At 39.7% G+C, this 18,441-nt stretch overlaps 1 protein-coding gene across 23 annotated transcripts in view; it reads left to right on the forward strand.

Annotated features, from left to right (window-relative positions):
* Positions 1-18,441, forward strand: part of LOC131370000 (NACHT, LRR and PYD domains-containing protein 12-like) — a 138,061-nt gene that overhangs the window by 78,750 nt on the left and 40,870 nt on the right. For 11 of the 23 annotated variants that reach the window (XM_058416960.1, XM_058416966.1, XM_058416965.1 and 8 more), the window contains 5 exons: positions 8,412-8,585; positions 12,201-12,374; positions 13,007-13,180; positions 16,708-16,881; positions 17,087-17,260. In XM_058416960.1, coding sequence (XP_058272943.1) covers positions 8,412-8,585; positions 12,201-12,374; positions 13,007-13,180; positions 16,708-16,881; positions 17,087-17,260 — 870 coding nt within the window. Of the gene's footprint in view, positions 1-140; positions 1,932-8,411; positions 8,586-12,200; positions 12,375-13,006; positions 13,181-16,707; positions 16,882-17,086; positions 17,261-18,441 lie in introns of all 23 variants that reach the window. The other 12 variants (XM_058416971.1, XM_058416973.1, XM_058416980.1 and 9 more) reach the window with 6 other exon arrangements.

Genomic DNA, 18,441 nt, shown 5'->3' on the forward strand with positions numbered 1-18,441 from the left:
ACATACAGTAGATGAAAGTAAACACATAGTGAGACCATTATAAAGAACTATCTGTGGTAACCAGTCAGAAAAAAGTGATCTTAAAGTCTAATAATTGAAGCCCATGTCTCACCACATCTTCCTGCTTCACCATATCACAGGCATGACCCAGAATCTGTGGCTGTAAATGAACTCCAGAAAAAGTTCAAATTAAATCTGATGGAGAAGTTTCAGTGTTTGAATGGAGTGATAATAAACCTGGGAACCCAAACCCTCCTGAATGAGATCTACACAGAGCTCTACATCACAGAGGGAGACAGTGGAGAAGTCAATAATGAACATGAGGTGAGGCAGATCGAGGCAGCATCCAGGAGAACAACAACAGAGGAAACACCAATCAAATACAACGACATCTTTAAGCCTTTATCTGAACAAGACGAACCCATCAGAACTGTTCTGACAAAGGGAGTCGCTGGCATCGGAAAAACAGTCTCTGTGCAGAAGTTCATTCTGGACTGGGCTGAAGGGAAAGAAAATCAGGACATCCACCTCATATTTCCAGTTCCTTTCAGAGAGCTGAATCTGATGAAGGACCAGAAACTGAGTCTGATGGAGCTCCTTCAGTTCTGTTTTAAGGACACAAAAGAAACAGAAATGTCCAGTTTGGAAAAGGTTCTGTTCATTTTTGACGGATTGGATGAGTGTCGTTTTCCTCTAGATTTCCAGAACACAGTGAGAGTGTGTGATGTAACTGAATCAGCATCAGTGCAGGAGCTGCTGATAAACCTGATTAAAGGGAATCTACTTCCCTCTGCTCTCATCTGGATCACCTCCCGACCAGCAGCAGCTGATCAAATCCCCTCTGAGTGTGTGCATCGAGTCACAGAGGTACGAGGGTTCAATGACCCACAGAAGGAGGAGTACTTCAGGAAGAGGATCAGTGATCAGATCCTGGCCAATAACATCATCACACACCTGAAGTCATTAAGAAGCCTCTACATCATGTGCCACATCCCGGTCTTCTGCTGGATTTCAGCCACTGTTCTAGAGAGAATGTTGGGTGAAGCAGAGAGTGGAGAGATCCCCAAGACTCTGACTCAAATGTACACACACTTCCTCATCATTCAGACAAACATCATAAGAGAAAAATACACAAAGAAGCAGGAGAGTGATGAAGAAATGCTTCTTAAACTGGGAGAACTGGCTTTTCAGCAGCTGATGAACGGGAACCTGATCTTCTATGAGGAAGACCTGAGAGAGTGTGGCATTGATGTGACAGAAGCAGCAGTGTACTCAGGTGTGTGTACACAGATCTTCAGAGAGGAGTTTGGACTTCACCAGAGTAAAGTGTACTGCTTTGTTCATCTGAGCGTTCAGGAGCACCTTGCAGCTCTGTATGTGTTCCTGACCTTCATGAAGAAGAAGAGAAATGTTCTTGGTCAGTATAAAGGCTTTAAATGGCTGATTAAATTAATTATAATTACAATCTCAGATGTACACAAGAGTGCTATAGATCAGGCTTTAGAAAGTCAGACTGGACATCTGGATCTTTTCCTTCGCTTTCTTCTGGGTCTCTCACTGGAGTCCAGTCAGAAACTCTTACATTCTTTAGTAACACAGACAGGAAGTAGCTCCCAGAGCATAGAGGAAACAGTTCAGTACATTAAGAAGAAGATCAGTGAAGACCTTCCTACAGAGAAATCCATCAATCTGTTCCACTGTCTGAATGAACTGGGTGATAATTCTCTAGTGGAGGAAATCCAGCACTACCTGAAATCTGGAAAACAAAGTGAACTCTCTTCTTCACAGTGGTCTGCTCTGGTGTTTGTGTTACTGACCTCAGCACAGGAGCTGGAAGAGTTTGACCTGAGTAAATATTTCAGTACAGATAAGATAACAGAAACTGTTGTTGTGAAGATGATGCCTGTGATCACAGCCTCCAGAAAAGCAATGTAAGTAAAGCTGAATATAACTGTTCTACTGTTACAGTGTTAGAAAGAGAGAAACTGAAAACACTCTGAGTAATATGAACTTTGAGATGTTTTGACCTGAAAGTGATACAGAGTGGAGTTAATGTAAATAGATAAAATAGAGAATAAAAATGTCTGAAGGTCAGCTATTAAACATGTGGACATTCCACCAGACAGACAGAACCATGTTAATTACAATTATACAAAATTTTAATCCCAAAACAATTTTGATTTATTATTAGGTTTTAGTTGTTAGTTGGAAATGGCGTTTCATAGAAAGCTGACTTTTGAAAAGCCTTATACTTGTTAGAGGAAACATTTTTATTTATATTTTTATAATAATAGTAATATTGTTGTTATTGTTGTTGATATTTTATGATTTTTTTTTACACAAACACACACGAGGAAGTATAACACACAAAAGGGGAAAACCAGACTGGACTGTAGTATGTTGTTTGTCCTTTAATATAGCTGTAGAGCTGTGTGTCTGTGTGTGTCTGTGTCTGTGTGTGTGTGTGTGTCTGTGTGTGTGTGTGTCTGTGTGTGTGTGTGTGTCTGTGTGTGTGTGTGTGTGTGTGTGTGTGACCCAGGTGGAATTTCAGCAGAGCTCCTGGCTCATGATTATTTTTCACCATTGTTATGACCCAGTCTAGGGTTCTTCTTTCGTCTTTTCCCTTCAGGGGTCTCCACGGTGAATCATCTCTCTCCACCTATCCCTATCTTCTGCATCCTCTACACTTACACCCACTAGCTTCATATCCTCATTTATTACATCCATATACCTCCTCTTTAGCCTTCCTCTTTGCCTCCTTCCTGGCAGCTCCATGTCCAACATTCTCCTACCAATATACTCACTCTCCCTCCTCTGAACATGTCCAAACCATCTTAATCTGTCCTCCCTAACTCTGTCCCCCAAACGTCCAACATGAGCTGTCCCTCTGATATACTCCTTCCTAATCTTGTCCAAACGTGTCACTCCCAAAGAGAACCTCAACATCTTCAGCTCTGCTACCTCCAGCTCTGACTCCTGTCTCTGTCTCAGTGATACTGTCTCTAAACCATACAGCATGGCCGGTCTCACCACTGTCTTGTACACCTTCCCCTTGATTCTTGCTGATATTTTTCAATCACACAGAACTCCCGACACCTTTCTCCACCCATTCCAACCTGCCTGCACTCGCTTCTTTACCTCTTTCCCACACTCTCCATTACTCTGGACTGTTGACCCCAAGTACTTAAACTCCTGTACCTTCTTCACCTCTTCACCCTGTAATCTTACTGTTCCACTTCCTTCCCTTTCATTCACACACATGTACTCAGTCTTACTACAACTGACTTTCATTCCTCTTCTCTCCAGCGCAAACCTCCACCTCCATTCCTCTTCTCTCCAGCACAAACCTCCACCTCCATTCCTCTTCTCTCCAGCGCAAACCTCCACCTCCATTCTTCTTCTCTCCAGCGCAAACCTCCACCTCCATTCCTCTTCTCTCCAGTGTAAACGTCAATCCCTGATGCAGTCCCATCTCCACTTTGAACTCCTCTGTCTGACCTACAGCACACCTCACCACTGTCCTGCTCCTCTCATACATGTCCTGCACCACTCTGACATACTTCTCTGCTACTCCTGACTTCCTCATACAGTACCACAGCTCTTCTCTTGGCACCCTGTCATATGCTTTCTCCAAGTCTACAAACACACAGTGCAACTCTCTCTGACCATCCCTATACTTCTCCATCAAAAATACAATGGAACAAACTTTGAGAGGAACCAGACTCTAAAGGGAACCTCATCCTCATCTGGGTGACAACAGAGAATATGTGTAAAGGACATTGGATCCAATGTCCTTTACACATTCTTCTATCTTAATAAGCTGGTGTCTCTCATCTGACTTAGCTGAAACATATAGCTGTGTGTCATCGGCATTACAGTGGAAGCTAATACCATGTTTATGAATAATTGCACCAAGAGGTCGTGTTGTTCTGTTATACTTAAGTAAAACCTTAAAGCTAATGGACAACAGATTTACTAGAAATAATTATTGTTTTCAAAGTTAATTCATTTTGTCAAATTTCTCCTATAGTAATTAGGAAAGTAATCAATTATTTGTTAAAGTCATGACACTTCCAGAATCTCAGGAAGTAGTCCGTCTGTCATGAGGAGGATAAACCTTTATAGAAGATTCTAAAATAAAAGGTGGCCAGTTGCTAACACTGGGGTGTGACTGAGATGGAAGGTAATGATGCTGCTTCTGGTAGCAATTCAGAAGTGGAAGAAAGGCTGTTTTGTGTGGTTTATGAAGGGGTAGATTTATAACTGGACTGTAGTGAAAAATAGGAAAATGAAGAAAGCTGGAAGTCAAATATCTGAATCGGATAGTGAAAGGGGACAAGAACAATTAAAGGGAAGTTTCTGAATGAATCAATGAATACACTAAACCCAATCAAAGTAACAAAGGCATTGCAGGAAGCAGTAGGTAAAATAAAAAGCACTAAGATTGTACAAGATAGAAATCACTGATCTTCAATCAGACAATAAACAGCACATAGGATCAGCTGGTCTATACGGAAGCCCAAAGAGGCCATGTGATATTATTATTTTTGCTTTTGTTTTCTCGTGATCTCGACATAATCAGAACCGCGGTGAAGTTAGTTTGATATTCGGACATTAGACGGACATTCGGAAGCGCTAGTTTAGGGACCGTCGACAAATTTCTGTACGACTGAAATGTGGGACTTGTTACTTCACTGACTACGTTCCCCAGTTATTCTAATTTCTTCTTAAATATACATATGGCATGCGGCATTGCAAACAGCATTTGTTTATTTATAAATAAAAATTGAATTAATTCATAGTATTAATTATGTATCATGTGAATTAATTTGCTATTATTAATTTATTTTATCTTTTCAGTATCTTCTAGGTCATGTGACCCTGTGACCCCATACTAGTACTAAAATGATCTACTTGAACACCTCCACAGGGTACACCTCTTTGTATCCCAAAAAATCTCTTCTTTTATTTTAATTTTAATTTTTAAAAAACACTATTTCTTCAATAGCTTCTAGGTCATGTGACCCTGTGACCCCAAACTAGTACTAAAATGATCTAGGGTACACCTCTTTGTTATTCCAAAAATGTCTTCTTTTATTTTTATTTAAAAAAAAAAACACTAATTCTTCAATAGCTTCTAGGTCATGTGACCCTGTGACCCAAATCTAGTATGGGGAATGGTTTAAGAAAATGGGTGGAGTCAATAGGTGTAATAACCGTCCTGTATTAATTAATGATGGTATGCAATTTCTATCTAATAGTGAAAAAGCAGAAGAATTAGCTAAAACATTTAGTAAAGTACACAGTAATGGAAATATATATCAAATGAAATGAGAAGGCACAGAGAGCAGTGTTTGGCAGAGAACCAGGAAGTTTGAGGAGAAAAGAAGTTTTTTTTCCACAACAGATGCAGTATTTTCTCTATTTGAATTGAAGCAAGTGTTAGTGGGACTGAGACACACTTTCCCAGGAAAGGAGGAAATATGCTATGAAGTGATTAGAAATATTCTAATAGAAACACTCCAGACTCTTTTTTTCTCTCAGGTTTTCTTTTTGTGGATTCCTGCCCATGTGGGGATTATGGGAAATGAAATAGAGGATGAGTTGGTAAAAAACTTCAAGAATAAATGTCAGTGTCCCTCTGGGGAAAGCTGAAATGAAGGGGTTAATTAAAAAGATAATTAAGAAAAGATGGCAAAGCTTATGAACACAGGAAGGAAAGGGAAGACACAGGAAATAAATAAGAAGTAGGATATGTGAGACAGGTTTGTGTAAAAAGAAGGAATGACACGATAACTTCACGACTCTGTGTTGGAGACACAGCATTTAATCAATCACTTTTTGAAATTAGTAAACACAATACAGGACTCTGCACCGAATGAGGATTTCCACAGATCTCAGATCAGGGCTGGGCAATTAATCTCTACAGGGGGCCACATAACAAATATGAACTGTGTTGGAGGGCCAAACCGATGATAACTTGAACTTAATTCTGCCCAATATTAATTTTCTCCCATTCTAAAAAGCAATAAATTATATATTTTGATTAGCTGCTGCTGGTAATCAGAAGAATAAGGATATTCTGTAAATATTTATGTAAATTTATGAATTATTGTGTAGCTCAAAGAGGAAAATAATCCTATAGAAGTAATAAACAATTTAAAACAAAAACAATAATTGCATCACTGCTTCATTTTATTTTTAACTTGTTAAAAATAGGGACATGTTCTCAAATGCTCCCTTTTTCTCTGGGCATATCAGGGCAGCAGAGTCCACCATACACTCCTTAATAAACTCTCCATCAGAAAACAGTTTACTTTTTCTAGTGATTTTGTGAGATATGACATAACTTGTCTTGACAGCTGCATCTCTGGGTGTGGGAAGTTTTGTAAGAAGTCTGTGTCAGGTTTGCAGCGTGGCTAGCATAGCCTCCGACTCCTTTGCGCGCTCTTCATCAGACAAGTTCTTGTATTTCTCCTCGTGTTTGGTCACGTAGTGGTGATTCAGATTGTAATCTTTGAACACAGCGACCTGTGTACCACAAACTAAGCACACGGCTTTACCTTCGATTTCTGTAAATAAATATTTTGCAGTCCATGTCTTGTTGAAAACGCAGCATTCGGAATCAACTTTTCTTTTTTTAACAGGAGCTGACATTTTTAGGGGTATCTGACCAGCATTAACATGCCAGCATCACCTGTTACTGTTCAGACACACACGCACGTCCATATGGAAATAATAAAACTCCAGGCTTTTTAAAATAAAAGTAACACAGTTGTATTGTGTGCACAGCATAAATACTTGTTCATTTATGTTTATGACTGACTTAACGTGGGCTGGACAGGGACGTCCAAAGGGCCGGATGTGGCCCGCGGGCCGTAAAATGCCCAGGTCTCTCTCAGATCATAGAGGTAGTTTATTCTGTAGGGATAAAAAAGTTATTATTAAAGTCCTTGCTGAACAATAATTCAACAATGACCAAAGCATTATTAGAGTATCTTAAGAAAACAAGCCTGATTAGAAGAATTTAGATTTTCGTTTGTTTAATTATATTTATATTTCTTTTACTGTATTTGGTGTCACACTTTACTCCAATAGGTGGTGGAAATGCACCAAAGCTGGTTTTCCAACCTCCATTAAATCCAGATGAAGGAGAAGGGGTTTGGTTTTGCTGAGTGATCGCTAATTCTCTAATTTTCATTACATTACTTCATACACTTTTGGTAGTATGGTGTGTATGTATTGACTGTCATTATCCACAAACTGGTTTAATTTTATTCACCATTATGTTTTTCTCACCACTGTGAAGTGTGTGTATGAAATAATGTGTATGAGAATACAGGACAAATCACATCCCATATTAACTCAGTAAGAGACACAGTGTTTTATTTTAATACGAGACAATCCCATATTATACAGGACGGGGGGAAACCCTACTCTAGATACTAGCTAGTTAGCTGTAGTTAACCACTAACTTTACCCATTTTAATGACATCAACATGTGGAAGCAAGAAAGTGAACAAATTGACTAAAACTAATTAATTAATGTAAATTATTTTACTGGTGTTTTTGGTTTTTCTGTTTTTTCTTTGTTGTTTCTACTAGGGGTGCTCCGATTGATCGGTCGCCAATCATAATTGCCCGATAATTGCTTTGGGTAGTTTGATCGGCGGTCTCTATAATGGCCGATCTAGAAAAGCCGATCAGATGACGCAAAACTTGTGAGCCATTTTTTTTTTTTGAGATGTTTCAAAGACAGCAACTCTACTGCAAGGAGAGTAAGAAGCATAAAGAAATATCAGACAAAATAATGGAATTCATATTCCTCGATCATCAGCCGCTGTCTATTGTGGAAGATGAAGGGTTCCAGCGACTCATGTCCTACTTGGACTCACGTTACACTATGCCAGGGTGAAAATATTTCACGGATGTATGCCTGCTGCAGTTATACCAAACAGTGTTTACACATGTCCACAGCCTTATGAAGGACCACATAACATCAGTTAGTGTCTAGTTAGACTCTGTTTGTTCTGTCTGTTATTTTATTTATTTTATTTTATTTATTTTTCTACAAAACCTGACTCAGCTACAAAAGTATTGCTGGATTTAAGAAGCTGCGTTACAGTATGTGTGTGTGTGTGTGTCTGTGTGTGTGTGTTGTTTGTACATGCTACATAAACTGGGAATTTAAAAACAAAACCTCTTTCACCTCATTGGTCACTTTTTACAGTCATATAAGTTCTTTTGAGTGGCTGTTGGTTTTTGAGCTTCTTTTCAAACCTGTGCCCACCCTGTTTTACCCAGGCCCACCCACTGTTCACAATCTGACACTAATGTTCTGCTCAGAGTTAATTATACCTTATATAATAAAAATCTGTTGATGAAGACTGTGTCATTGTGTCTCTCTACAGGTTGTGTGAGTGTGGTATCTCAGATGAAGGCTGTGCTGCTCTGACTTCAGCTCTGAGATCAAACCCCTCACACATGAGATACCTGGATCTGTCTGATAATAATCTAGGAGACTCAGGAGTGAAGAGTCTCTCTGCTGTACTGGAGAATCCTCACTGTAAACTGGAGAAACTGTGGTAAGATCATCTCTCTGAGAGTCACATGACCTGCTCCTCAGTAAGACACATTCTCTAATAGTGAGACAGAAGCAGAAGTTTTAGTTTCATCATCAATGTCCTGAGGAGGAAGATTGTTTCTTTTCACTGCACACTGATGATTTTTCACAGACTCTGATGTGACTGCAATGTGTCTGAAATTACAGTGAAATTTACTAAAACATTGTAACTAATCACACAAACTGCAGCTGAGACACAAACTAAATGTAGTGTGTGAGCTGCAGGGGTTAAAATCAGCAGTGACATGGAGATGATGTAAAAAATGGAATTATGTAAAATAGAGAATTAGATATTTAAATAACAACCAAAAGAGCAAACAAGAGGAGCTTACAAAAACTGCATTTTTATTGTTCTTAAAGCTGAACTAGTGTTTATTCTGTCAGTGAATGTTTGTTCAGTACATCTCCGTCTAGCTGCTATGAACAGGGTTGCCAGATCTGTTTGGGTGTGTTACTCAGTGTCCCTCAGGTTGTGACAGACAGATATGTACTGTCCTGCTAAAATGCAGCTCTCCTTCATTTCTCCTAACAGAATAAACAGTTTGTCAGTGTTGGGCATGAGAGAGAACTGAACTTTTTTACAGTCTGTTAGAAAGTGTAGCTCTGTGTCCACTGTGTACACACTCTCTGCTCTGGAGAACAGTGAACACTAGAACTTGTGGCTGATATGCACAAGTAGTCTTTTTAGGTCCTTGGGTAGATCTTTTGTTGTTCTTTCCTCCATTTTAATGGATCCCCCTCACTATCCAGGTTACGTGACTGTAGGTAGGCCTGCAGCTCACAGGCTACACTTAGTTCCTGGTTGTTAGATGGACTTTGTAAGGTTTGTTCAGTATCTTTATAAAAGCTTCCCAGCATCTTCTTTTTCTTTGGAGTAACTGAATGACTGTATGCTTTAATACGGGGATCTGCTGCTGCTGTGCTGTTCACATGAAGCCATGAACTTCTGTGACACTTTATTTCAAATCGTGCTTGAAAACACAACACTGATTGGTCAGTAGTGAACTTCCAAAGACAGTATGATCGGTCAGTCGAGGTGAAAAATAACTTGTGATGGTCACTTGTGATTTGGTTTATCATCTGAAAACTCAGTCCATAAGAAGAATTTGCAGCGTCACTATACTGATGATTTTTGCTGCTAACACAACAGTATTGCAGATGATTATGTTTAATTAACTGTGGGAGGTCTGAAAAAGTGCAGTGCAAGAATTGTATAAGTGTGAATTCAGGCTTGAAAAAGCTGTTGATAAAGTTTTCCTTGATAATCTGCCTTGGGTATCTGAAGATCCTGATTTTGAGTTCATTAAGGCTGTAACTTTGGAGGAACTGGAAAGAGCCATCCAAAGTATGGAGTGTGGTAAAGGACCTGGAACTGATGGGTTACTGGTTTACTTTTATAAATCGTTTTCTTACTCTATTAGAGGTATTTAATGAAAGCTTAGCCACACCTGATTCCACCTGTTTAATCAACTGATCTTAGCTTTCAGTAGACTACACCAGGGGTGTCAAACCGTATCCACAAAGGACCAGTATGGGTGCAGGTTTTCATTCCAACCCAGCAGAAGCTACACCTGATTCCACCTGTTTAATCAACTGATCTTGGCTTTCAGTAGACTCAGGTGTGGCTTCTGCTCGGTTGGAATGAAAACCTGCACCCACACTGGTCCTTTGTGGATATGGTTCGACACCCCTGGTGTAGCGTGTAACTTTGACCAGGGAGGGTTTTAGGAGATGGAATGTTTATGCAGAAAATTATGAAGGAGTTGTTGAAAAGGTAAAAATCTCTTTGATAAATGGAAATTACAGAAATTTCATAATATAAATGAAGACTGAATGTTGATCTTTAACATCTTACAGTAAGTAAGTAACATCTGCTGTCTGGCATCAGCTAGCTTGTGTTGATCCTCCAGCATAACTACAGGCAAAAATATATCTAAATTTAGTTGCTTTGTTTTGGGAGAAATTGCAGTGGATTCTAAAAACTGCTGTGTATTTACCCAAAAAAGAAAGAGGACATTGTCTTATACATGTACAGAGCAGATCAGCAGCCTTTCAAGTACAATTTGTACAGAGATGAACTGGTCTCTCTGGACCAGTGGACTCTGGAAATGTGTAGCCTGTGCTACTTTGCAGGGCTTTAAAGGTCTAGGCCTGGACACCCTGATGTAGTGTCCTCCATTTGGGGGAGAATGTGACACTGGAGTGGAGAGCCTTATATAAGTCACCTTTATCTAAGAAAGTGGGAGACGTACAGTGGAGACTTGTTCATGGTGCAGTTGTAGTTAATGCATTTGTTTCAGTTATTAAACCCTGGTGTTAGATGTTGTGTATTGATGTGACATCATCATGTACAGGGGGTCTGGGTGGGAGTCATGTGTGCTGAAGGAAAAAGAGTAAAGATGGCTGTGAGTTCAATCTGATATCAATAACAGTTTACAGTGTTAGACATGGATGTCCATGTTGTTTTCAGAAAGAAACTGTACTTCATGCTTTTCTGCACTGTAATAAACTGTGACACGCTCATGTCGGTTTCTTCTGTACAACATTAGAAGGATTCGACCATTCCTATCCACACAGGCTACTCAAGTGCTTGTTCAGTCTCTGGTTATTTCGAGACTGGACTACTGCAACTCTTTACTGGCAGGTTTTCCTCTGAATGCAATTCGTCCACTGCAGATGATCCAAAATGTAGCTGCAGGGCTTGTTTTCAACCTGCTTAAGTTCTCCCACTCCACCCCACTGCTGCGTTCCCTCCACTGGCTTCTGGTAGCTGTACTCATCAGATTCAAAACACTGATGCTTGCCTACAAAGCCAAGAATGGACCAGCACCATCTTACCTCAAAGATCTTATTACTTCTCGCACTGCACCTCGCTCTCTCTGATCCACCAGCACTGCCCGACTGGTCCCACCATCTCTCAGGGTAAAAGGCAGGTATTCATCTAGACTCACTCTGTTCTGGCACCGAGGTGGTGGAATAAACTTCCCCTAGATGTCCGTACAGCCGAGTCTCTGACCGTCTTCAAACGACGACGTTTTTCCTGAAGCACTTAAACTAGCTCTTATCTTTCCCTGTTTTTATGTATTGTTATATGTTTAAAAAACAATTTTAGACTATTGGTATCTTAAGTCTGTAACCTATTGAACCAGTGTTAATATATTCATTGATGGAGACTTAAAGAACTTTTGTAAATAGTATCTTTTAATCTGGTGTAATCTAGAATTTTAAATGATTTCCACTATAATAAAACCATGAAAGAGCTTGCTGCTTTTTATTTGAGTGTTATAAAGAGGCTTTGTGTGAAGCGATTAAAGTTAAAGTTGATGGTCAGTCTGCTGTCCTCTGTTCAGCTTCAGCTGCTGATCGTTTAATATCACACACAACAGATGAGAGAAACTAAATCTAACACTCAGGGGGATCATTTTAATGACATTGTTCATTAGAATAAACAGGTGATATTAAATCCTCATGTCATTCTGAATAATAAAATCATTTACAAACACATCATCTTTAAAGGAAGTCTTAAACCAAGATAAAAATCTGTTGATGAAGACTGTGTCATTGTGTCTCTCTACAGGTTGTATAAGTGTGGTGTATCAGATGAAGGCTGTGCTGCTCTGACTTCAGCTCTGAGATCAAACCCCTCACACCTGAGAGACCTGGATCTGTCCTGGAATAAACTAGGAGACTCAGGAGTGAAGAGTCTCTCTGCTGTACTGGAGAATCCTCACTGCAAACTGGAGATACTGGGGTAAGATCATATTATAAATCATGGTCTAATCTTCATCCAGGTCATAATAATAGATAAAGACATTCTGTATAAATAAAACAGAGTCACAGTTGTTCTTGTCAATACTGAATAAACCATTTACACTTTCACAGTCTGGGTTAAAAAATACACCAATGAACTAACAACTTCTCCAACAACTATTTAGAGTCTGATCCTGTTTTAGGTCTGATTACTGACAGTCTGATCTTCTCAGGTGAACTCTGATTAAAATAAAAGAAAGAAAGATTATATAGATTATTATGTGTAAAGCAGGGAAAAGTTACTGAAAACATTTTAAAGTCATATTTGATTTGTCCCATACATAACCATACACAGTGTGTATATATAGTGAATACTTCATGTAGAATTAGAAGTAGAATAGAAATGTCCAAGTTCTACTCTTGTGTTGTCCTTCTAAAGACATAGTGTGTGTTACTGAGTCCACAATAAGACAAACTGTCTACAATCAGGGTCGTCACTCGAGCCCCAGTAAAATGTTGCTGATAAATCAGTGTCTGATGAGGAGTTGTTGGTTTGTACTCTACTAGTGATTAAACTCTAGAAACGTCCCTGTGTACAACCAGTGAAGACTGTGTCATTGTGTCTCTCTACAGGTTGAGTGAGTGTGGTATCTCAGATGAAGGCTGTGCTGCTCTGACTTCAGCTCTGAGATCAAACCCCTCACACCTGAGAGACCTGAATCTGACCAATAATAAACTATCAGACTCAGGAGTGAAGAGTGTCTCTGCTGTACTGGAGAATCCTCACTGTAAACTGGAGACACTGTGGTAAGATCATCTCTCTGAGAGTCACATTTCCTGCTCCTCAGTAAGACACATTCTCTAATAGTGAGACAGAAACAGAAGTTTTAGCTTCATCATCAATGTCCTGAGATTTCTGTTTCTTCTGTTCTGGTTCTCCTGTTTCTTTTTACTGCACACTGATGATTTTGTACAGATTTACTAAAACATTGTAACTAATCACACGAACTGCAGCTGAGACACAAACTAAACGTACTGTGTGAGCTGCAGGGGTTAAAATCAGCAGTGACATGGAAATGGTGTATAAAAAAAAAATGGAATTATGTAAAATAGAGAATTAGATATTTAAATAACAACCAAAAGAGCAAACAAGAGGAGCTTACAACAACTGCATTTTTATTGTTCTTAAAGCTGAACTAGTGTTTATTCTGTCAGTGAATGTTTGTTCAGTACATCTCCATCTAGCTGCTATGAACAGGGTTGCCAGATCTGTTTGGGTGTGTTACTCAGTGTCCCTCCGGTTGTGACAGACAGATATGTACTGTCCTGCTAAAATGCAGCTCTCCTTCATTTCTCCTAACAGAATAAACAGTTTGTCAGTGTTGGGCATGAGAGAGAACTGAACTTTTTTACAGTCTGTTAGAAAGTGTAGCTCTGTGTCCACTGTGTACACACTCTCTGCTCTGGAGAACAGTGAACACTAGAACTTGTGGCTGATACGCACAAGTAGTCTTTTTAGGTCCTTGGGTAGATCTTTTGTTGTTCTGTCCTCCATTTTAATGGATCCCCCTCACTATCCAGGTTACGTGACTGTAGGTAGGCCTGCAGCTCACAGGCTACACTTAGTTCCTGGTTGTTAGATGGACTTTGTAAGGTTTGTTCAGTATCTTTATAAAAGCTTCCCAGCATCTTCTTTTTCTTTGGAGTAACTGAATGACTGTATGCTTTAATACGGGGATCTGCTGCTGCTGTGCTGTTCACATGAAGACATGAACTTCTCTGACGCTGTATTTCAAATCATGCTTAAAAAAACAGCACTGATTGGTCAGTAGTGAACTTCCAAAGAGAGTATGATCGGTCAGTCGAGGTGAAAAATAACTTGTGATGGTCACTTGTGATTTGGTTTATCATCTGAAAACTCAGTCCATAAGAAGAATTTGGAGCGTCACTATACTGATGATTTTTGCTGCTAACACATCAGTATTGCAGATGATTATGTTTAATTAACTGTGGGAGTTCTTGTTGTCAGACTCTTCTGACATTTGAAGAAAAGCAATATAAGAGTGAATTCAGGCTTGAAAAAGCTGTTGATAAAGTTTTCCTTGATAATCTGCCTTGGGTATCTGAAGATCCTGATTTTGAGTTCATTAAGGCTGTAACTTTGGAGGAACAGGAAAGAGCCATCCAGAGTATGGAGTGTGGTAAAGGACCTGGAACTGATGGGTTACTGGTTGACTTTTATAAATCTTTTTCTTACTCTATTAGAGGTATTTAATGAAAGCTTAGCCAACCGATTCCAACCCAGCAGAAGCTACACCTGATTCCACCTGTTTAATCAACTGATATTGGCTTTCAGTAGACTCAGGTGTGGCTTCTGCTCGGTTGGAATGAAAACCTGCACCCACACCGGCCCTTTGTGGATACGGTTTGACACCCCTGGTGTAGCGTGTAACTTTGACCAGGGAGGGTTTTAGGAGATGGAATGTTTATGTAGAAAATTTTGAAGGAGTTGTTGAAAAGGTAAAAATCTCTTGGATAAATGGAAATTACAGAATTGTCATAATATAAATGAAGACTGAATGTTGATCGTTAACATCTTACAGTAAGTAAGTAACATCTGCTGTCTGGCATCAGCTAGCTTGTGTTGATCTTCCAGCATAACTACAGGCAAAAATACATCTAAATTTAGTTGCTTTGTTTTGGGAGAAATTGCAGTGGATTCTAAAAACTGCTGTGTATTTACCCCCCAAAAAAGAAAGAGGACATTGTCTTATACATGTACAGAGCAGATCAGCAGCCTTTCAAGTACAATTTGTACAGAGATGAACTGATCTCTCTGGACCAGTGGACTCTGGAAATGTGTAGCCTGTGCTACTTTGCAGGGCTTTAAAGGTCTAGGCCTGGACACCCTGATGTAGTGTCCTCCATTTGGGGGAGAATGTGACACTGGAGTGGAGAGCCTTATATAAGTCACCTTTATCTAAGAAAGTGGGAGACGTACAGTGGAGACTTGTTCATGGTGCAGTTGTAGTAAATGCATTTGTTTCAGTTATAAACCCTGGTGTTAGATGTTGTGTATTGATGTGACATCATCATGTACAGGGGGTCTGGGTGGGAGTCATGTGTGCTGAAGGAAAAAGAGTAAAGATGGCTGTGAGTTCAATCTGATATCAGTAACAGTTTACAGTGTTAGACATGGATGTCCATGTTGTTTTCAGAGAGAAACTGTGCTTCATGCTTTTCTGCACTGTAATAAACTGTGACACGCTCATGTCGGTTTCTTCTGTACAACATTAGAAGGATTCGACCATTCCTATCCACACAGGCTACTCAAGTGCTTGTTCAGTCTCTGGTTATTTCGAGACTGGACTACTGCAACTCTTTACTGGCAGGTCTTCCTCTGAATGCAATTCGTCCACTGCAGATGATCCAAAATGTAGCTGCAGGGCTTGTTTTCAACCTGCCTAAGTTCTCCCACTCCACCCCACTGCTGCGTTCCCTCCACTGGCTTCTGGTAGCTGTACTCATCAGATTCAAAACACTGATGCTTGCCTACAAAGCCAAGAATGGACCAGCACCATCTTACCTCAAAGATCTTATTACTTCTCGCACTGCACCTCGCTCTCTCTGATCCACTAGCACTGCCCGACTGGTCCCACCATCTCTCAGGGTAAAAGGCAGGTATTTATCTAGACTCTTCTCTGTTCTGGCACCGAGGTGGTGGAATGAACTTCCCCTAGATGTCCGTACAGCCGAGTCTCTGACCGTCTTCAAACGACGACGTTTTTCCTGAAGCACTTAAACCAGCTCTTATCTTTCCCTGTTTTTATGTATTGTTATATGTCTAAAAAACAATTTTAGACTATTGGTATCTTAAGTCTGTAACCTATTGAACCAGTGTTAATATATTCATTGATGGAGACTTAAAGCACTTTTGTACTTTTGTAAATAGTATCTTTTAATCTGGTGTAATCTAGAATTTTAAATGATTTCCACTATAATAAAACCATGAAAGAGCTTGCTTCTTTTTATTTTAGTGTTATAAAGAGGCTTTGTGTGAAGTGATTAAAGTTAAAGTTGATGGTCAGTCTGCTGTCCTCTGTTCAGCTTCAGCTGCTGATAGTTTAATATCACACACAACAGATGAGAGAAACTAAATCTAACACTCAGGGGGATCATTTTAATGACATTGTTCATTAGAATAAACAGGTGATATTAAATCCTCATGTCATTCTGAATAAAAAAATTATTTACAAACACATCATCTTCAAAGGAAGTCTTAAACCAAGATAAAAATCTGTTGATGAAGACTGTGTCATTGTGTCTCTCTACAGGTTGTGTGAGTGTGGTATCTCAGATGAAGGCTGTGCTGCTCTGACTTCAGCTCTGAGATCAAACCCCTCACACCTGAGAGAACTGAATCTGTCTGAGAATAATCTAGGAGACTCAGGAGTGAAGAGTCTCTCTGCTGTACTGGAGAATCCTCACTTTAAACTGGAGACACTGAGGTAAGATCATCTCTCTGAGAGTCACATGACCTGCTCCTCAGTAAGACACATTCTCTTTCCTCCATTTTAATGGATCCCCCTCACTATCCAGGTTACGTGACAGTGTCTGATGAGGAGTTGTTGGTTTGTACTCTACTAGTGATTAAACTCTAGAAACGTCCCTGTGTACAACCAGTGAAGACTGTGTCATTGTGTCTCTCTACAGGTTGTGTGAGTGTGGTATCTCAGATGAAGGCTGTGCTGCTCTGACTTCAGCTCTGAGATCAAACCCCTCACACCTGAGAGACCTGAATCTGTCTGATAATAATCTAGGAGACTCAGGAGTGAAGAGTCTCTCTGCTGTACTGGAGAATCCTCACTGTAAACTGGAGAAACTGTGGTAAGATCATCTCTCTGAGAGTCACATGACTTGCTCCTTAGCATTCTCTAATAGTGAGACAGAAACAGAAGTTTTAGCTTCATCATCAATGTCCTGAGATTTCTGTTTCTTCTGTTCTGGTTCTCCTGTTTCTTTTTACTGCACACTGATGATTTTGTACAGATTTACTAAAACATTGTAACTAATCACACGAACTGCAGCTGAGACACAAACTAAATGTAGTGTGTGAGCTGCAGGGGTTAAAATCAGCAGTGACATGGAAATGGTGTAAAAAAAAATGGAATTATGTAAAATAGAGAATTAGATATTTAAATAACAACCAAAAGAGCAAACAAGAGGAGCTTACAAAAACTGCATTTTTATTGTTCTTAAAGCTGAACTAGTGTTTATTCTGTCAGTGAATGTTTGTTCAGTACATCTCCATCTAGCTGCTATGAACAGGGTTGCCAGATCTGTTTGGGTGTGTTACTCAGTGTCCCTCCGGTTGTGACAGACAGATATGTACTGTCCTGCTAAAATGCAGCTCTCCTTCATTTCTCCTAACAGAATAAACAGTTTGTCAGTGTTGGGCATGAGAGAGAACTGAACTTTTTTACAGTCTGTTAGAAAGTGTAGCTCTGTCTCCACTGTGTACACACTCTCTGCTCTGGAGAACAGTGAACACTAGAACTTGTGGCTGATATGCACAAGTAGTTTTAATGGATCCCCCTCACTATCCAGGTTACGTGACTGTAGGTAGGCCTGCAGCTCACAGGCTACACTTAGTTCCTGGTTGTTAGATGGACTTTGTAAGGTTTGTTCAGTATCTTTATAAAAGCTTCCCAGCATCTTCTTTTTCTTTGGAGTAACTGAATGACTGTATGCTTTAATATGGGGATCTGCTGCTGCTGTGCTGTTCACATGAAGACATGAACTTCTGTGACGCTGTATTTCAAATCATGCTTGAAAACACAACACTGATTGGTCAGTAGTGAACTTCCAAAGAGAGTATGATCGGTCAGTGGAGGTGAAAAATAACTTGTGATGGTCACTTGTGATTTGGTTTATCATCTGAAAACTCAGTCCATAAGAAGAATTTGCAGCGTCACTATACTGACGATTTTTGCTGCTAACACAACAGTATTGCAGATGATTATGTTTAATTAACTGTGGGAGGCAGAAATCTTGCCTCCATTGCAGAT

This window comes from Hemibagrus wyckioides, linkage group LG19 (genome assembly GCF_019097595.1).
Source record: "Hemibagrus wyckioides isolate EC202008001 linkage group LG19, SWU_Hwy_1.0, whole genome shotgun sequence".
NCBI classification, from domain to species: domain Eukaryota; kingdom Metazoa; phylum Chordata; class Actinopteri; order Siluriformes; family Bagridae; genus Hemibagrus; species Hemibagrus wyckioides.